Source organism: Copidosoma floridanum, unplaced genomic scaffold (assembly GCF_036245765.1).
Source record: "Copidosoma floridanum isolate Cflo_tuat_1 unplaced genomic scaffold, Cflo_Japanese_pri ptg000013l, whole genome shotgun sequence".
In the NCBI taxonomy this organism is placed as follows: Eukaryota; Metazoa; Arthropoda; class Insecta; order Hymenoptera; family Encyrtidae; genus Copidosoma; species Copidosoma floridanum.
In genome coordinates this window covers 33,826,628-33,843,720 of record NW_028321890.1, presented here as the reverse complement: position 1 = coordinate 33,843,720, position 17,093 = coordinate 33,826,628, and the positions used below count along the sequence as shown (strand labels likewise).

The 17,093-nt window shown below is 34.7% G+C and overlaps 3 protein-coding genes across 5 annotated transcripts; 1 reads left to right on the top strand and 2 right to left on the bottom strand.

Annotated features, from left to right (window-relative positions):
* Positions 1 to 1,447: 1,447 nt before the first annotated feature.
* Positions 1,448 to 8,879, bottom strand: Pkc98E (Protein kinase C). Its single transcript, XM_014363108.2, has 8 exons — positions 7,676 to 8,879; positions 6,363 to 6,640; positions 5,541 to 5,572; positions 5,013 to 5,083; positions 4,795 to 4,933; positions 4,149 to 4,712; positions 3,472 to 4,064; positions 1,448 to 3,391 (listed from the first exon to the last, which is right to left on the bottom strand). Exons 1-8 carry the CDS (start codon positions 8,006 to 8,008, stop codon positions 3,227 to 3,229), a joined length of 2,175 nt encoding a protein of 724 aa, XP_014218594.2. The 5' UTR covers positions 8,009 to 8,879; the 3' UTR covers positions 1,448 to 3,226.
* A 3,884-nt stretch (positions 8,880 to 12,763) lies between these two features.
* Positions 12,764 to 14,179, top strand: LOC106646825 (iron-sulfur cluster assembly 2 homolog, mitochondrial). 3 transcript variants are annotated; one of them, XM_089591450.1, is made up of 4 exons: positions 12,764 to 12,857; positions 13,046 to 13,144; positions 13,300 to 13,518; positions 13,583 to 14,179. In XM_089591450.1, the coding sequence occupies exons 2-4, from the start codon at positions 13,050 to 13,052 to the stop codon at positions 13,758 to 13,760; spliced, it is 492 nt and encodes a 163-aa protein (XP_089447576.1). In that variant the 5' UTR covers positions 12,764 to 12,857; positions 13,046 to 13,049; the 3' UTR covers positions 13,761 to 14,179. The 3 variants fall into 3 exon arrangements, with proteins under 3 accessions (XP_089447576.1, XP_089447575.1, XP_014218457.2); XM_089591449.1 differs by having other exon boundaries at positions 12,764 to 12,869; XM_014362971.3 differs by having other exon boundaries at positions 12,764 to 12,951.
* Positions 13,888 to 16,456, bottom strand: LOC106646824 (uncharacterized). The gene is made up of 6 exons (XM_014362970.2): positions 16,034 to 16,456; positions 15,530 to 15,706; positions 14,777 to 15,460; positions 14,558 to 14,704; positions 14,248 to 14,481; positions 13,888 to 14,127 (listed from the first exon to the last, which is right to left on the bottom strand). The coding sequence occupies exons 1-6, from the start codon at positions 16,118 to 16,120 to the stop codon at positions 14,107 to 14,109; spliced, it is 1,350 nt and encodes a 449-aa protein (XP_014218456.2). The 5' UTR covers positions 16,121 to 16,456; the 3' UTR covers positions 13,888 to 14,106.
* Between the last annotated feature and the right edge of the window lie 637 nt (positions 16,457 to 17,093).

The following is a 17,093-nucleotide window of genomic DNA, read 5'->3' as shown; positions in this document are numbered from 1 at the left end:
TGCAAATGCGCGTCAATCTATACGCTCGGGACGCAACTGTTTAATTAATTTTTAAAATTTTCCTTTTTCTCCAACAACAATTCAGTCGTCGCGTTCCGGTCGCAAGACCGTACTGTAAGTGTGTTGATGTATTTGTGTGTTTATGGAGTTTTCTTAAATATTAAATTGCACGAAATAATCATTAGTTTTTTTTCCCTTTTTTTTTTTTTTTTTTTTTATTTTAAATTGCACGTTCAGTAACACGATTACGACGATTACGACATCGAATTATAATTAATATAGAGGATAACACTGTAAGGAGTTGAGGGACTCGTGAAAAATGAGAAAAACATGTGGTCAGTCTGCTGTCAACATCCAAGTTTTTCAAATAAATTAAGATGCAAAACGAGGGCATTTGGGTGGCTTGTAGGAAAGGCACCAATAAACCTGACGAATAATCAATCAGTGACGAGGGATGGAAATGAAAGAGTTTCAGACTACATTTTTTCTCATTTTTTTTTCAAGCCCTGCATGCATGCACTCCGTTACAATGTACCTATATATGAGCTGCGCAAGGGGTTGACGGATGTTACTCTTCGATTTTGGGGCCAGTGATAATTTGCCGGTCCTCGAAAAGAGCTCCTGGGGCTGATTCAGCACTTTTCGAGAAAAGTCAAAGCACCTTCTAACTTTAAAAAAAAAGCACGGAACGAATTTTCGAAAAAGCGAGGAAAAAAAAGTGTGCCTCAGTTCCCCTATTATTTTATGATTATACCACTGCGAGATCGCTGTTTCGGTGGCTCATAGTATATAACTTTTATATATTAATACGTATGATAAAAACAAAAACAAAAAGTTATACAAACAAACGGTAAAAAAACAATACAAAAAATAAAACACGTTTTCTGTCACGATAGTAAAATTTAAATATAATAATAATAATAATACACGAACACAGAATTCCACGACTCGTTTCGATTGTGCGTATAAAACATTTTATTTATTTATTATTTTTTTTTTTTGTTAATCAACGTAAACAACGTAAAACATCAACGAAATTTTTATAATTAATTGCCATCAGAACGAGATACAAAAGAAACTTTTGCGCGTTTCTAGTGCACTTTTCCTCTTTGGCTCTTTCGTTATTACTTTTTTGCCTATATTTTTCACCATCTTATATAATATAGCACGAGGTGTGAAGCTTTTCTTTGATTTATAATTTTGGATTTTACGGTATATGAGATTACTATTCTTAAGTACACGAATCACTGCGACAATTTTCTTATTTTTGTTGTTTTTTTCCCATAGTCATTCAAAAATAAAATAAAGTAAATTTCTTTTCATCTCTAGTGTACAAGGCGAGAATTGTGAAGCTATGGAGACTCATAAATTTGTATAATAAATACATGAACTTCATTTACTGATACGTGACCATGTTTGGCGAAAACTTTCTGAAGAGAGAAAAAAAAAAAAAAAAAAAAAACAGTCAAATAGAAACTGAGCTCTTACACGCGAAACGCAGATCACACCATGTACGTGCACGCGCTTCTCCATCGATTGATCTTTTAAAAAAGAACGATATTCAAAACATCTCATATACAGCGATGAGAATACAAAAACGAAGTTTCTCGCTTCTATAAAAGTTTTACATAGAAACATTGCACCGCGCAAGATTAATCGTCGAACATTTCTATCTCGATGAAGATTTCTACAAAAAATTTTTATAGAAACGTATAAAGATAAATACAAGTGGTTACCCAGTGGTTACCAAATGTGTATAGTATGCTCATTTATCCACTTAACAGTTACGGTTCTATGTTTCTATCAGACTCGATTTCAAGTTTTTAGACAGAATTCAACTTCAACTTTGCTACATAGACTCATCTTCTTTCTCCCATGGTACGTATAATTTTTTCACTTCAGTCTAACTAGAAATAACACTTAAAAATATCCTGAAAGGTGCGTAATGGGCGTTTCTATACAGTAATTATTTTCTGATGAGTTTTGTTTCTTTATTTCATTTCCTTTATATATACCTCAGCAACATTCAACAATTATTATAAACAATAGATTTTGTTATTTTGATTCCAACAATAGTTTGCGATTTGACTTCACTATTTGTTTTTCTTATTTATTTTATTTTTTTTTTCAAGCATATTCTAAAATAAGTTAAATATTTATTTATATACTTTAGTTTATATATATATTAATATATTTTTTCTTTTCTTTATACGCACATAATCATGTATAGCTTATTTGATACGCGAACCACCAGTGGTCCGCTTTTTTAAATCTTTCTTATTCCGTTGTAAGCTTACGCCCCGACGATGCGCGACGAGTACATCCTGAATATCTCGTCGAGTAAAGTCGAAGCTTTTTGATCACGCAGTGAGATAAGAAGCCTTTTTTTAAAGATCAACGAAATGTGGCTTTTGTTTAAATAGTCGTTCGATCAACGCGGGCTTTTTCGTTTGTGAGCTTTTATAATGTGTCCAACACGATTCACAAACACTAAACATCTTTGATTAAATATTCATAGCACTCTTTTTTTTTATGTCGTTTAAAAATAAATACTAAGCATAGATAATTTGAAATTTCAGGTCTCCGTAGTTTGTTCGGCGTACCGGAGGTCGAATATTGTGTGTGTGTATGGTAACGCAGGGAGGAAAGTAGAGCGAGAAAAACCGATGTCCGCCTCTCGCCGTTGAACCGTAAAGCGATTGAGGTACACGGCCACCAATAATGCTTTCATGTCAATCGTGAAAGCAATCTCTTTTTCTGCTATTATTTTATTTTTGTTGATGACGAATCAACGTCACTTGACTGTAGTTTTTAAAATTTTTTTTTCACTATTAATAACGACGATGTTATTATCATTTCGCCAGAGTTCTTAAAAAACGACAAACAAAATTACTTTTAATCGCACACAAATTACTATAGATACAACGCGAGTGACAAGTTTCACCTTGGCGAATTAAATATAATAATTGCGAAATGACTAATATTTTTCCCCACAAACTTTTAGATTCTTTGTTGACTAGAGATCATAGTAAAACGAGAAATGCTCGTCTTTAATATTTACACACTTTTTTCTTACTCTGTATCCAAAAGGAAATTTTCGGCCTTTGATAGTACGACGAATAAATTGCTTACCTATATATCGTCGACGTCGCTCTGGCCGTGAACTTCATAAAATTTGTTTAATAAAAATTCCAAAACGTTTCAGCGTATGGTTGATGTATTTCCCTTACTGTGATACGAATCTAGGAGGATAGAATTCCGGGTTAACGTAAGAGAAGTTCTTGAATTCCTCTTGATTTATGCTAGACGTAATATCTGAGCTGATCGGAGTAAGAACCGGCTCTTCTTTTGTAAATTCTGCATCGAAATTCACTGCATCTTTTTTGTTTTTCTGAAAAAATTTTTTAAAGATCACGAAACTACATGATAATCGGTAGAAAAAACTTTAAAGTTACGTTAAATGAAACGTACGACTTTTGGTTTGAAGGGTGGTTTGATTTTACGCGCTTCAAGCGCATCCCAGTCCATGTGTTGGAAAAATGGATGCTCTCTGATGGCTTTTTCACCTCCGTTTATCGTGACACACCCCAATCTACGGTTCTGATTTTTGGTCATGAAACCTTTAAGAATTGAAACGGCCTCCTCGCTCAGCCACACAGGATACAACACGTCATCCTTTAGTATCGACTCAAAAAGATCGTCCTCGTTGTCAGCCTCGAACGGTGGCTGTCCAACCATCATTTCGTACATAAGGACGCCTAGCGCCCACCAGTCGACACTTGCACCGTATTCTATCTCCTGGAGAATTTCTGGAGCGATGTAATCGGGTGTGCCGCAGAAGGTGTTCGTCAGCTTGCCTGGGAACATTTTTTCTTTGCACATACCAAAGTCTGCTAGTTTGCAGTGTCCCTCTTGATCGAGTAGAATATTGTCAAGCTTCAGATCACGATATATAACGCCATGTTCGTGGAGAAATTGTAAAGCTAGCGTTACTTCGGCAGCGTAGAAACGAGCGCGAGATTCTTCAAATTTGCAAGCCTTTTGAATTTGGAACATCAAGTCGCCTGTATCAATGATAAAATTTGTTTGTAAAATGATGGATATTACATGGCAAGCAATAAATATGATTCAAAGTTCTGACAAATTACCTCCATTAACATACTCCATAACAAAAAAGAGACGCTCCTTTGTCTGAAAACAACTATGCAGAGCTGTGAGAAACGGATGCTTTGCTGCTAGGGCTAGGATTCGCTTTTCCGTCATCGTACATTCTACATCGTCGTCTTGAATTATCACGTCCTTCTTCAGTATCTTGACGGCGTAAATTTCCTCAGGGTTGTCTTTCTTCTCAGCCAGCATGACCTTGCCAAAGCTACCCTTGCCCAATACCTTAATAAAATTAAAGTCTGCAAGGCCGTACTTGTGTATGTCGTTCAAATCTTTTGTGCTTGAACTGTCGCTACCCGCAAGCGACACCAAATCTTTTCCAGACTTTTGTCTATGTAGCAAGGACGTGGTTGAAGTATCACTTGACACATCGCTCCCGCTGCTCGATTGAATCGAAGGCTTGTAGTTGATCCTCGAAGTTTTTACTTGTTGTTTGTCAGGGGCGATGCCGATCTGGTTGAGCGCATCGGCCATCGCCTTCACGTTGACTCCGCAATTGTTTGCCACGTTTTTCTGACAGCGCTTGTGAACGTTCATTTCGCAGACTGCGCCCAATCAACACATGTGTTAATATTGTTGAAATAATTAATAAACGTCAAGTTAATAGTGCTTATGTATGGTGTTTACCTTCGCATTTGAGACCTTGTCGGAAAAAACCGTAGAGAAGTGAGCCGCAATGATCGCAAAATGTGAATCGTACGTAATTGTGAACGACAAAACGATGCGGAACATTTATCTTGAATCGAGCGACTTCTGGATGGCATGCCTAAAATTTTGAATTTAATAATTTAAAAAAGTCTAGGTAAGGCTTAATCGACGTAATACAAAAGCATTTAGATAAATACCTCTTCTTTCATGCCAGGGCATTTCGTAACAACTTGCTCGTGGCATCTTTTGTGAACGACACAAGTGCAAACTGAAACGAGAATGAGATACTTTCAGAAATTGTTTAAAAAATGTTTCATAACACAGCCCCAAGCTTGTACATGCACTTTGTTAGTGTTGCTAAAATGATAGGTGCTGAAACTGTAATGTAACCATAATGTAAATGTAAAAAAAAAACATAACATCAGCAAACTAAATGAAAATTCCCTGAAATGGTGTTAATAATGGCATTAAAAGTAAAATTTTTGCAAGCATAGCCCACAGTTGACGTATGAAAAAGCTTCCGAACACAAGAAAAAAAAATGAGATACATAACGTAGAAAGATTGTTAATGTACAGCCATTGACATTTATAACCAGGAATGGGCAGTGACTTATTGCTGATGTTGTGATATTTATACAGTTTAATGAAAAGTATTGCCCAGGCCTGGTAAGTGATAACAACAGCAATTAAAAGATGTTCAATAACGTGATTTGTGTCTTCCTCACCTTGACACTGATAGCCCTGCTTGCCCAAGCCCCTGAAATACAACAGACAAAAACGCGTCATATTATCTCCTCTGATAAAATTACTCTGGTAAAACACTTATTCCCGTGTTTTATTTATATTATTAAATCGTATTTATCGTGTTAACGTGAAAAGTTGTATTAATCCACATCCACAGATAAAAATAGATAAAAATTATTCACGAAGAAAAACGTATGTTATTCACATAAAATAATTTATTTATCACCAGTGTAGGCTTATAGCTTTCTAAAAATAATTTAAATAGCACTACAGTTCCAAAAATCGTTAATAGGAAAGATCCCCAAACATGCAAGTTACACTGTATAACAGTAAGAAAATATCCCAACCAAGAATTTTAGAAAATTAAGATGTGATAAATTATAAACAGAGTTTAATCCCTAGCTTAAGTTATATAAAAAAATTAATGAAAATAAAAAAAGTAGAAAATAGAGTAAAAAAAAATAAAAATGTATAGAAATACTAGTTTATGGTAAGAGTACCTTGTATAATCTTATTAAAATGCATGGAAATAATAATATATTATTTAGAGATAATAATTTCACTGAGTTAAATTAAAATACCAACTTTCCATATCCTTAAATATATTTTAGATCGTATCACATTCTAGAATTTTAGTACATGCAAAATTTCTATTGATATAATCTAATATTAATTGATTAACAGGTCTGCAACCCTACAACCCCTTAAACTTCAATTTGATCAAGTAAAAGTCAAGCATGCAGAACCCATTATATTTAATAAGGAAATATTAAATTATTGAATAAATTACAGTCAAGACATACCATATGAATTCTCGACAGTGTGAACAAAATGTGGGTTGCCTAAGAAAGGTGGCCATAAACTTGTGCCCATTTATCTGGTGAACCTTTCTTCTCATGGCACCCCGCCTGCCTCTGAAGCCTTGATGATGCTCCTTAAACTCACGTTTGGGCTCTTTGCTCCTGTTGACACTACCTCCAACTCCCTCTCCATCTCGTGTACCACCTCCCAAATGCTGTAGGTGGTCATTTCTTTGTAACTCTATTTTTACTCTTAATTTTCCTTGAGGCTCCAGATCCACCTGAAATTAATGAAAAATTACGTATAGTGATTTTCTTTTAAATCTTAAAAATAATACTTAATTTGATTTTTGATCAAGGACAGATTTTAAACCTCACCCAATATTCAGGATGTACTATACCCATTTTATTAATTGTTTCTTGCTGAATTGCAATTAATCTACGTAAACACTTGAGCATTCCATAATTTCTGTGCGAATTAAACATCTTGCTCAATTTAATTTTGCAATGAATAATACAGATTATTAATAGACTACTGTAAAACTAATTTAAACTTATCCCAAAAACATGGGAGGAATATCATCAAGCAATCGATTTGTGTGCACCTAACTGTACTGCAGTCATGTGTTCTTTGATTTCAAGATTCATCTTCTACAATCTTATCTGTTTCTTAGATATCATAAAACAAGCAGAAGCTATTATATCACGTGTCAGTTTACTTTTATATTCTATATATGTGTATGTGTACAAGTATGCACATTATATATACATTATAAACAGTGTTGTACATGCATTTCTACCAATTTGTTTTATTCCTGATTCAAAGTGACAATCATTGATAAACTTTTAATTATCAGAGAAAGATTTTGATTATCAGTATGTTTACACAATACAATGTAGGTATATATGATCCCTATCTTGTAAGATGTACTTATAAAAATGAAAGCAAGATAAGAATACAGAAGCTTTTCAGTGGATCACTTGAACAGTAAAAAGCGTAATCAAGATGTCTATTGAAAATTATATTTCTTCAAAGGTGATGTCACTATCTCATATATTGTATACATTATTAAAAAAAACTACTTACTGAGAATTGAAAATATTTTGAAACAATAAATTATTCATACAGCTAATAGCAAGAGAGCAGATGATTGTTACATCACCGTGTTATCAGTGGCACTAGCTATTTACCGTGTCAAAGTAAATATTATGAGAGAATGTTTCACAAATAAGACCGACAAAAAGACATAACAGCGACATTATGTCAGAAGGAAAAAGCTCAAGTATGACGTATAAATGTCACCGCTCGTACTTACCCAAAAGTCAGTAGTCTCATCGTCTCGCTGAATAAGTTCTTCGAAGGGTATACTGCAGTTGGCCACAAAATCGTCAGGCTGAAGAGCTGCATTATGGAAGACAGTGAGGCCCAACAGCATGGCATCGTGCACTTCATGTGTAAAGCACTCGTTCCAGACAGGATTGAAGGTCTTGTTTTTGGTAGACGAACAGTTGAGATACTTTTCGTCAATGTCCAACTGAACGTAGGGATCCAGGATGGGTGGTTCATCCTGCCAGAACTTGCGCTGCTTGTCCGTAGCTCTAAGACCAGAAGCTTCGCAAATCTCAACCTTGATGGTACCCGTGAACATGATGGTGTTGCTTTTGCTTGAGCGCGCACTCGAGAGGATGACGATAACAACGACGATGATGACAACAGTAGACTCGAGTAAATTAGAAAGCTTGCGCTGATGAGTAAGTAGTATATGATATCTACAACGATTAGCGGACAATCCCCTTTGAAGTTAAAAAAGAGGATGACGAGGAAAAGACGATTATCCCGAGAATCGGAGTCATGGGGGCGAACGAGTATATAGAAAGAGAGAGAAAGAGAGAGCGCAAAGTGCTGAAATCACGATGTGATATATCACAGAGAGCTAGTGCAGAACAACATTCTTTCCCCAGGGTCTTTAATTATTTTCCTCCTATAGATAGTATTGCGTGAAAAAAAGGCGCAGAGAACCCTACTGCACGGGGAACGAATGACAGCGACGTACAATGCGTGGAGCGCGTCCACCAGCAGACCATACGTAACGACGATGACGAGGAGGAAGATGTGAAATACTATGGAGGCAGCAGCAGCAGCAGCAGGTACAACATAAACGCCAACACAACAGCGACGTCCTCTTCTCTTCCTCTTCGTGGCCGTCGTCGTCGGTTGTATTTTTTCCCTCTGCGTGCACGTACACATATACTTAATACCTTAACTTAACAGCACACACACACTCGCTCACTACACACTTGGAGGAAAAACTTCCCTTCCTTGATGCAGTACCACCATCATCATCATCATCATCGTCTTCGTCTTGGTCGATTCGACTCCTCCATCGCGTATATATACACCCTCAAAAGCGTGTCCCGTGCGCGTCTATACGAGGTTGAGGGTTGATGAGGAGAAGAGCGTCCTCCTCGCTTATAGGTTGTACTTGTACTACTCGTATCAGTCGTATCCTTGTACTTGTACGCCTTCGGCCTTGCTATACTTGCTTGCTACTACTTACTACTACTACAAGTACTTCTCTTGTTGTGTCGTACAGCATGTATGCGTGGACTAGGTATATTTATTTGGATTTTTGGTAAAAAGTACAAAGGTATATTTTACCTTACCCAAACAAAGGTCTTCCACCCCCGACTCGACCAACCACTCTCTCGACTCTTGCTCTTTCTATTTTACTGAAAGTAAGTACTTCTAAAAGTTATATACTCAGGCTCACTCTGCTGCTCAAGTGCTCTCTCTCTCTCTCTTTCTCTCTTGCGCTAGCTCCTTTCTGACATTGCTGATGTCTCTGTCTGACTAATACACTTTGCACTTGTACAGTTGTACATGGTGCGCGCACGAAACATATGTATGTACATATATATATGCCCGGACAAACTGCGTGCAGAGAGTGCGTGCTTTCGGAGAGCTTAAAAGAACATACCAAGTTTTCAATTATGCAAATTAAAAAAATTTGGAGCACAAAATTGAATTTTTTATTGTGCAAGTTTGGCGAAATAACAAACAAATGTTGTCACGTACCTCATTCGTATAACATACTTAATTATTTATATGCATATAAAACTATGAAGCTTTGTGAAAAGTCAAGTAGCTTATCGATTTCTAATTTTTTTTTTTCGGAAAACTTTCGTTTTAGTTTTCTTTGACTCTAATTGCGTCATGAGTCATATATATACTATATATTATATATATATGTGTGCTATCTAGTATCACTGTAACGTTCATTATTACTCAAAAAAGTACATTATATCGGATGATAAGTCCTTTCTGGCACTAATGTATGAATCATTTGAATTTGAATGACTCGAATCGGGTTCACAGTTATCAGGACATTTTCAAACATTTATTTCAACCCGTGTATAGTAATATACATCCTTAACATATTTTTATTCTCAACGGCTTTTAACATTGTATTCATAGTAAGTACTGTTTGTTGGTAAGATATTATTTGTTTTAAGTTTCCAAACGACGGATTATATCATCATCAAATTTTGCATGAAATCCTTTTTCATCGATTTTGTTAAACTTTTCTGCTCATCGATTATCCAATTGTAGTGTGCAAACAAATAATCAGTAATGATGTGTATTGGAACTATAAAAGGCAAATTTGTCCTGTATACTTTAGTGGATGAAAATGAAACGGGTAAAAAATTAAAAACGTTTCTCTCGACTTGTACACAACTGACGTGTGATCATCAAAACGCGCCGACAACTTGAGGAACACAACTTAAAGCCCATGCAAACGTAAGCCACAGACCAGACCATCAGAGGGCCTACCACGGAGCTTGCAAGCTTTCTGATTGGCTCGTAGGTTATAGCACCCACGTATGTCGTAACCTGATGTGTCTAAAACAAAACACACACATACCTCCGTGCAATAATGCATCATACGTATACATATACACCCAAAGGGAGAGTGAGCTTGCGAAGCCGAGGAGGAGCTTTTGCTCTGGCCTACAAACATTCATACGTATATGCATACATGTATAAACCCACGCACGTGCAACATATGTGCATGCATTTTTCACCACATACATGAGTGTATATCGAGGGGTTTTGACTAAACTCCGTTTGTTTGCTCGCTCGGTGAGAATTAAGAGAGCTTGCGCGCCTGTGCAAGTGGTGTGTGGATGGCCCCTTTCTCCCTGTTTCTCGTTTCTTTTTTTCTTATATATACTGTATTTTTTTTTTTTTTTTTTTTTTTCATATAGTGGTATATTTATGTATACGCTCTCCCTCTTTCTCCTGCGTTGCAATTTGGGTATCTAGAGTGTGTCGTCTTTGCGTCCTCCACCTCGTTCTCCTCCCCTTTGTTGGTATACAATATTCCTGTACGGCCAAACGCGCACTCCGCTCTCCCTACATCTATATAAGTGAATATTTAGGGTAGGACATGCAGTGTATATTAGATTGCTTGTATATGCGCCCGTGCACTCTACACACTTGTCGTTGCCCTTATTGCGTTTAAGGAGCAGTTCCGAGCGATGGTATATGCATTGGAACGACTAAATAGTAAAAAGCTCTCACACTCAAGCTTTGGAGAAAAAAAATATACTCCTTTTCGTTTTTTTTTCTTTTTTCTTTTACTTCATTGTTACGTTTAACAATGCGTGCACACCTATATACACTGATCGTATATATATATATATATATATATATATATATATATATATATATATATATATATATATATATATATATGCAAACGTGTATGAGCTTTTGCATCGGGGAAAGAGAACATGATAAAAAAAATGAAAGTATTCAGACATAAAAATAGTATAGTGTGTAGCGATACATTCGTAGCGCGCGCGCACCCAATTATTGGCAAGGGTTGGGTGTAAATGTGAACGATTCGGATTTCGGATAAATACTCATGTGTTTGTTCCAACATGCATATAAAAATATACTTATATGATATATTTATTGTTCATCATCGCCCGTAGGCTCAGATATGGCTTTTTATACACAAGAATAGATGTTTTTCAGCCATCGGTGCACCTGAGTTATGACCAGATGTTTTTTTAATACGCATATAAATATAATGTTATACACATATAAATTGTATGTGTATATGTATAATGTATCAATACTCGTACATAATTCAGGCTGTTCGTGAAGCCACTGGCCTGGAGATATATATATATATATATATATATATATATATATATATATATATATATATATATATATATATATATTCAGGAAACGGCTAAAAGAGGTAGGTCAGTACACTATAATATAAAAAAAAAAGGTATAGAAATGTTAGCTTGCAAGTTAAAAGTTGTACGATATACCAACACACACACACACATTCTCCAAATATATGGCTCTTTTAGTCGTGAGCCATCAAGTTTAAATGCTTAGTTTACGTATTTTGTAACAAATACCTTCAAAACAATCTGTCATCAATGTGTTTGGCCCTCTTTTTTTTTTTTTTTTTTTTTTTTTTTTTTTTTTTTTTTTTTTTTTTTTTTTAAATTGTTGTGTCTATGTTTTTACGTCATTCGTTGTACGAGTAACTTCATTTGAATATTCATTTTGGAACCACACGACAGATGATTTTATGAAGATTAATTACTCTAACAGATGTATATAGTAGACATGCACTGGCAGAAAAGGTATGGTTACGAAAAAATGTCCACGACAAATCATATGTAACAGTATTAATTAGATTTTCATGATTTTTTGATACGGTTTATCAAACTTTTTAGCTTTCCGTAATTTTTGTTGTTGTTTTTTTTTCACTTCAAGACTTGTGGGTGTATTATTAATACTATTAATTTATAAACGTAACAATATGTCAATACAATTTTTTATTTTGAAAAAGAATTTTACAATTCTATCATAAACATGTATACTGTTATTTAGATACAAAATACAAACAGTTGACAGAAAAGTAAATTTAATTTTTTTTAAACTTAGATAAATACTTATAAAATATACAATATATAATATATAAATATAAAATATATATATAAATATAATCGGCGCTGCAGCGCTTGCGCGGGGCTCCTGAAATGTGAAATCAGTGAAATCGATCTCGTCGTCGTCTGCTATGTTTACTGTTACAAGCAGACGAAATGGATTTACATAACCTATCATGCACTTTTACATTTTGCACCAACCAATTTACAAGTTCACTTATAATTATAATACGTAATTGATGGCGCAAATGTACGATATGAAAAAATTAATAAGTCTTTATGTAAGTTTTTCCAATTGACAGCTCATAAGTTGATAATTAAATAAAAAATACAAAGACAAGCAGAAAGAGATTATAGCTCTAATCTCTAGGAGTAATGTACAGTATAGTATTCTGATAAGACGTATGACGTTTATCCTTATCACATCTAAGAATATGTAAAAACATAGTAATTCATTACAATATTATGTAGAGAAAAGAAGGTTAGAGTTTGATGAAGGAACCATCTTAGCTGTCAATTGTAGGTTTGTAGGTATAAAAGTTGTGTCCATTCATATACTGATATGTATATGTACACATAAATGTACCATTGCATTACTTAAGAGTTTCATTTGGTAACAATTACATTATATTATGTTGTTGATGTCATGGGCCAGTGATACTTTTTTGCTCACTTTTTTCATCCATTTTTCTACGGCACATGTGAAGGAGGATGACAGTTTACTCAACCATGGCCAAATTAACGCAATCCGTCTGGGGACTATCTTCGAATTTCGCTTCAAATCAGTTCTTTTCACGACTACTGGCGTAAGTTTCTAAGCTGTAATGAAATTTTAATTTTTATCCTTTGTACAGTGCTGTTTTTGTCATATGATACCATGTTAAAAAGTGCCCAGTGGCAATCAGATTATCTGATAATCGCAATCGGTTCACAATAGTTGGTGTGCTTCTATTATTTACAGGACACCGTGGACAAGTGCTTTGCCACTCAGATTGAAAACTTCATCTGCTAAGGTGGTTAGTAATGCCAAGGAGGATGAGCTGGTTATCAGTGACAGTTGTGTGAAACGTCTAAAGGAAATCACAGATGGATCTAGCTTGCGAGTCACAGTTGAAGGAGGTGGCTGTTCAGGCTTCCAGTATAAATTTGATCTTGATTCTAATATTAATGAGGATGATAGGTGAGTTTAAATTTTTTCTTATTTTTGCACCTCATTTCCTTTTAATAATTCATTTGTTTCTTAGAGTCTTCCAGAAAGATGGCACAAAGATTGTTGTGGACTCCACGTCTTTGGAATATATTAAGGGATCCACAATAGAATACCACAAAGAACTTATACGATCGGCTTTCAGAATAACAAATAATCCTCTAGCAGAACAAGGCTGCAGCTGTGGAGCTAGCTTTGCAATAAAATTGGACTGATTGAATGGTAGTGAGCTTGATTCAAGTAATAAAAATGAGATGTGCATAAAATTAGAAATAATGGGAACTTGTGTTTAAAATTTATAATTGTTTAATAATAAGAAGAACAATGTTGATCTGTACATGATTTAACATTCGAATAGCGAACATTAAAATTTTTATTATTTATAATTCATAAATAACGTAACACCAAGTCAGAAAGCTCACAGCAACTCTTTGCAGTTAGGAGCACATCGAAATTGGATATCATGTTCGTAGTATTTACAATAAATGAAGTTCCTTGATGAGCACAATTGCATCATGGAATGTTTTGTATCGTCGATATGAAATAGTTTGACGGGCAACTTTACTTCCCCCTTTTACCATTCTGAAAAAATTGTATGAATATTATCTTTACTATATACATTATTAAAATACATGGTGCGATTAAAGAAAATTGTTTAAAATAATAAAAAAAAAAACAAGAAAAAAACAATGTCTTATTTACTTTAGTAGACAGTTCGAATTTCAACTGCTGAATTTCTTCTGTTTGCCGAATTAGTTTCTCGTTCATGTTAGCAAGATGTTCACTCATGGTACTCAGCTGTAATTTGTAATTTCCCTCTTGAATCTCTTTGTCTTCTTGCAAGTTTTTACATTTTGAAAGAGCTTCTAATAATGCAGCTTCACATTTTTCCCTTTTTTCTTCACTTGTGTCTAAATGCACATTCATTACTTCAGTCTGCAATAGTAAAAAAAAAAAAATAAAAATACGTAGTGAAAATTGCAAAGTATGAGATAAAAAAATTAATTCTTACATTTGCAGCTATAGTTAGATTCCTAACATGAGAAATGTGTTTTTCTGTTGTTAACCTATCGATTTCTCGTAAAAAATACTCTTTCATTTTTTCTTCACGAGCCTCAATCTCCTCTGGTAAAGAAAAGGGTGCAGTCAGTCTTCCAATCTGTAATTCGAATTTAAAATTTTTTACTTTCGTTGGTTAACAATAGTTTTTTCTTTGTAAAAAATTCCTTACCATATTATTAATTTCAACTGGTTCTAAGTAATTTGTTTCGAGTATTCTCTTTTCTTTGTTTTCTTTTTGATTTAACTCATCATACTTAATTTTAACAATATTGTATTGGGTTTTCCAATGATTTAGTTCTTTTTCTAATTCACAAAATTTTGAAAGTTCAAAATCATAGCCATTTTCATTCTGATACGCAGACCAAGTTTTTCTTGTGGGTTCAATTTCAACAGTTGATTTGGAAGACCGTCTTGAAGCAGAGGGTGAAGAAAATGGAGAAGGATCTTGCTTATTGTTTGTGAACTTTCCTGATTTCAAGTCCAAGTCATACTTTCCTTCTCCACTAGACCATGAAACGGTTTCCTCCTGCTTTAATTTTTCACTGAGCTTTCTTTGAGCATCGTTTCTTTCTCTCTCTAATTTTTCTATCGTTTCGCAATATTTACTGTCCAACTCGACCTTTGCTTTTTCTGATAATTCTAACTTATACTCTAATTGTTGAATCCTATCCATCAAACTATCAATCTCAATATTCTTATCACTGATTTGTGACAACAGCTGGGCATTTTCAATGATTTTCTTCTGAAACTCTTCATCTAAAATATGATTTGGTGGAGGAGGCAGTGGTTGAGTTTTGTTGTCTGCAGTCTTACTTTTTCCTTTTTTCGTTTTATTCTGAATCTTATCCAAATCCTAAAAAATCACCCGTGTTCAACCAATTTCATTTTGATCGCAACGACTTGTTCAATAAAAAAATGTTACCTCTTGCAGGACTGTCACTCTTTTCGTCAGCTGTTGATTACGGAAGGTCAGACTATCCAATTCTTGGGCTGCTCTTCTCAGTTCAACTTGCTTTTCTTTCAATTGCTCTCTAAGTTCAGTATTTCTAGTCTGTTCATCGATCACAGCTTTTTTCAGGACATTTGCCTGTGCACGTATCTGAAAATAAATGACAGCTTTTTTAGGTTAACAAAACAATAAATAATAAAATGTAAACAAGCACTTTGATTGACATTAAACACGAAGTATTAAGTTTTCAAGGGCTAATCAAGCTAATTATTGTATTTATAAAAATAGATCTACTAGGTGGAAGTGTCAAGTGTGCACGTCAGCAAAGTGCAAAATATCAGTGTAATCGAATTGTCATTGTTTGACAATAAGAAGCACCACTGTGTCGAGTACACTTGCACATTAATCACTTTCACCCGAAACAATCAATTGCAAGGCAAAACAAAAAAAAAAACGAACAAGAAGGCATTTTAATACTTTGGAGTATTCGGTGGCTAGCTTCTGATACTTGATTTGCAACTGTCCTGGTGCAGAACTGTCCATTGCTCCAACTTCAGCAGCCATGAAGAATAAGCACAAATAATATTTGCAGCTGTAGCAGCAGCAAACCGGACGCACATCAGCGATGATGATCAGGCATCATTATTGCCATCATTTGCCATCACTTGCCGCTGCTGATGTTGAGTCGAGGAGTTCATTATGTTAATGTATATAAGTAGTAGGCACGAACTTGCTCTTGTGAGTGATTTCGTTCTATCTGTCTTTTGTATAGCGTTGTTATATATTATCGAAAGGAAGAGATGAGAGCACTGATGAAGTCGACGTGTCAAAATCGCGACGTTAAAATCTCAAAAATCATAACATTGAAAACGACTGTCGCGCCGGAGTGCATATTGCTGATGCTCGATGCATTATCCAAACGCCCCCGTACTTACTGAAGATATATGTATAAGTATAGATGGATAAAAAAAGAGTACTATATATATATAACACTAAATGGGTGAATGTGCCTATTAATATAATTTTTCAATCTTCTTCCTTACTCTTTTTAGTGTACTCTTCTACATGTATATTGCTCATTTCATCAATAGATTACGGTTGTGTAAGGCAATCTGATCAGTAAAGACAAATAGTTATTAATAATAAAATATAAGCGGAACTCATTTCATCACAAATAACTTACCCATATAACAAGACAATATATGTATAAACAGTTTATTATTTTATTGTGTAAATTATTTAGGAATAATTGTAAACAGAAATAGAGATAATATCATAGTATAATTATAATTTTTTGTCATCACAAATTGTCGTTATTTTTAGTTTTACTACGAGGCAATTGCTTAAAAAAGCACTTGGGTAGTTTTGTTAAAAACTTGCGTTCCTTAGAGATAATGGCAATAGAAGTTCATAATAATATTTTTACAAAACTAGCCGACTTGACCAGTGATTCAACTTTTTGGCGCTCATGTTTTCTAATTAAAATTTAGCTGCCTACATTCCCTACATTTGACAGCGTCACTTTCTGCTTTATCAA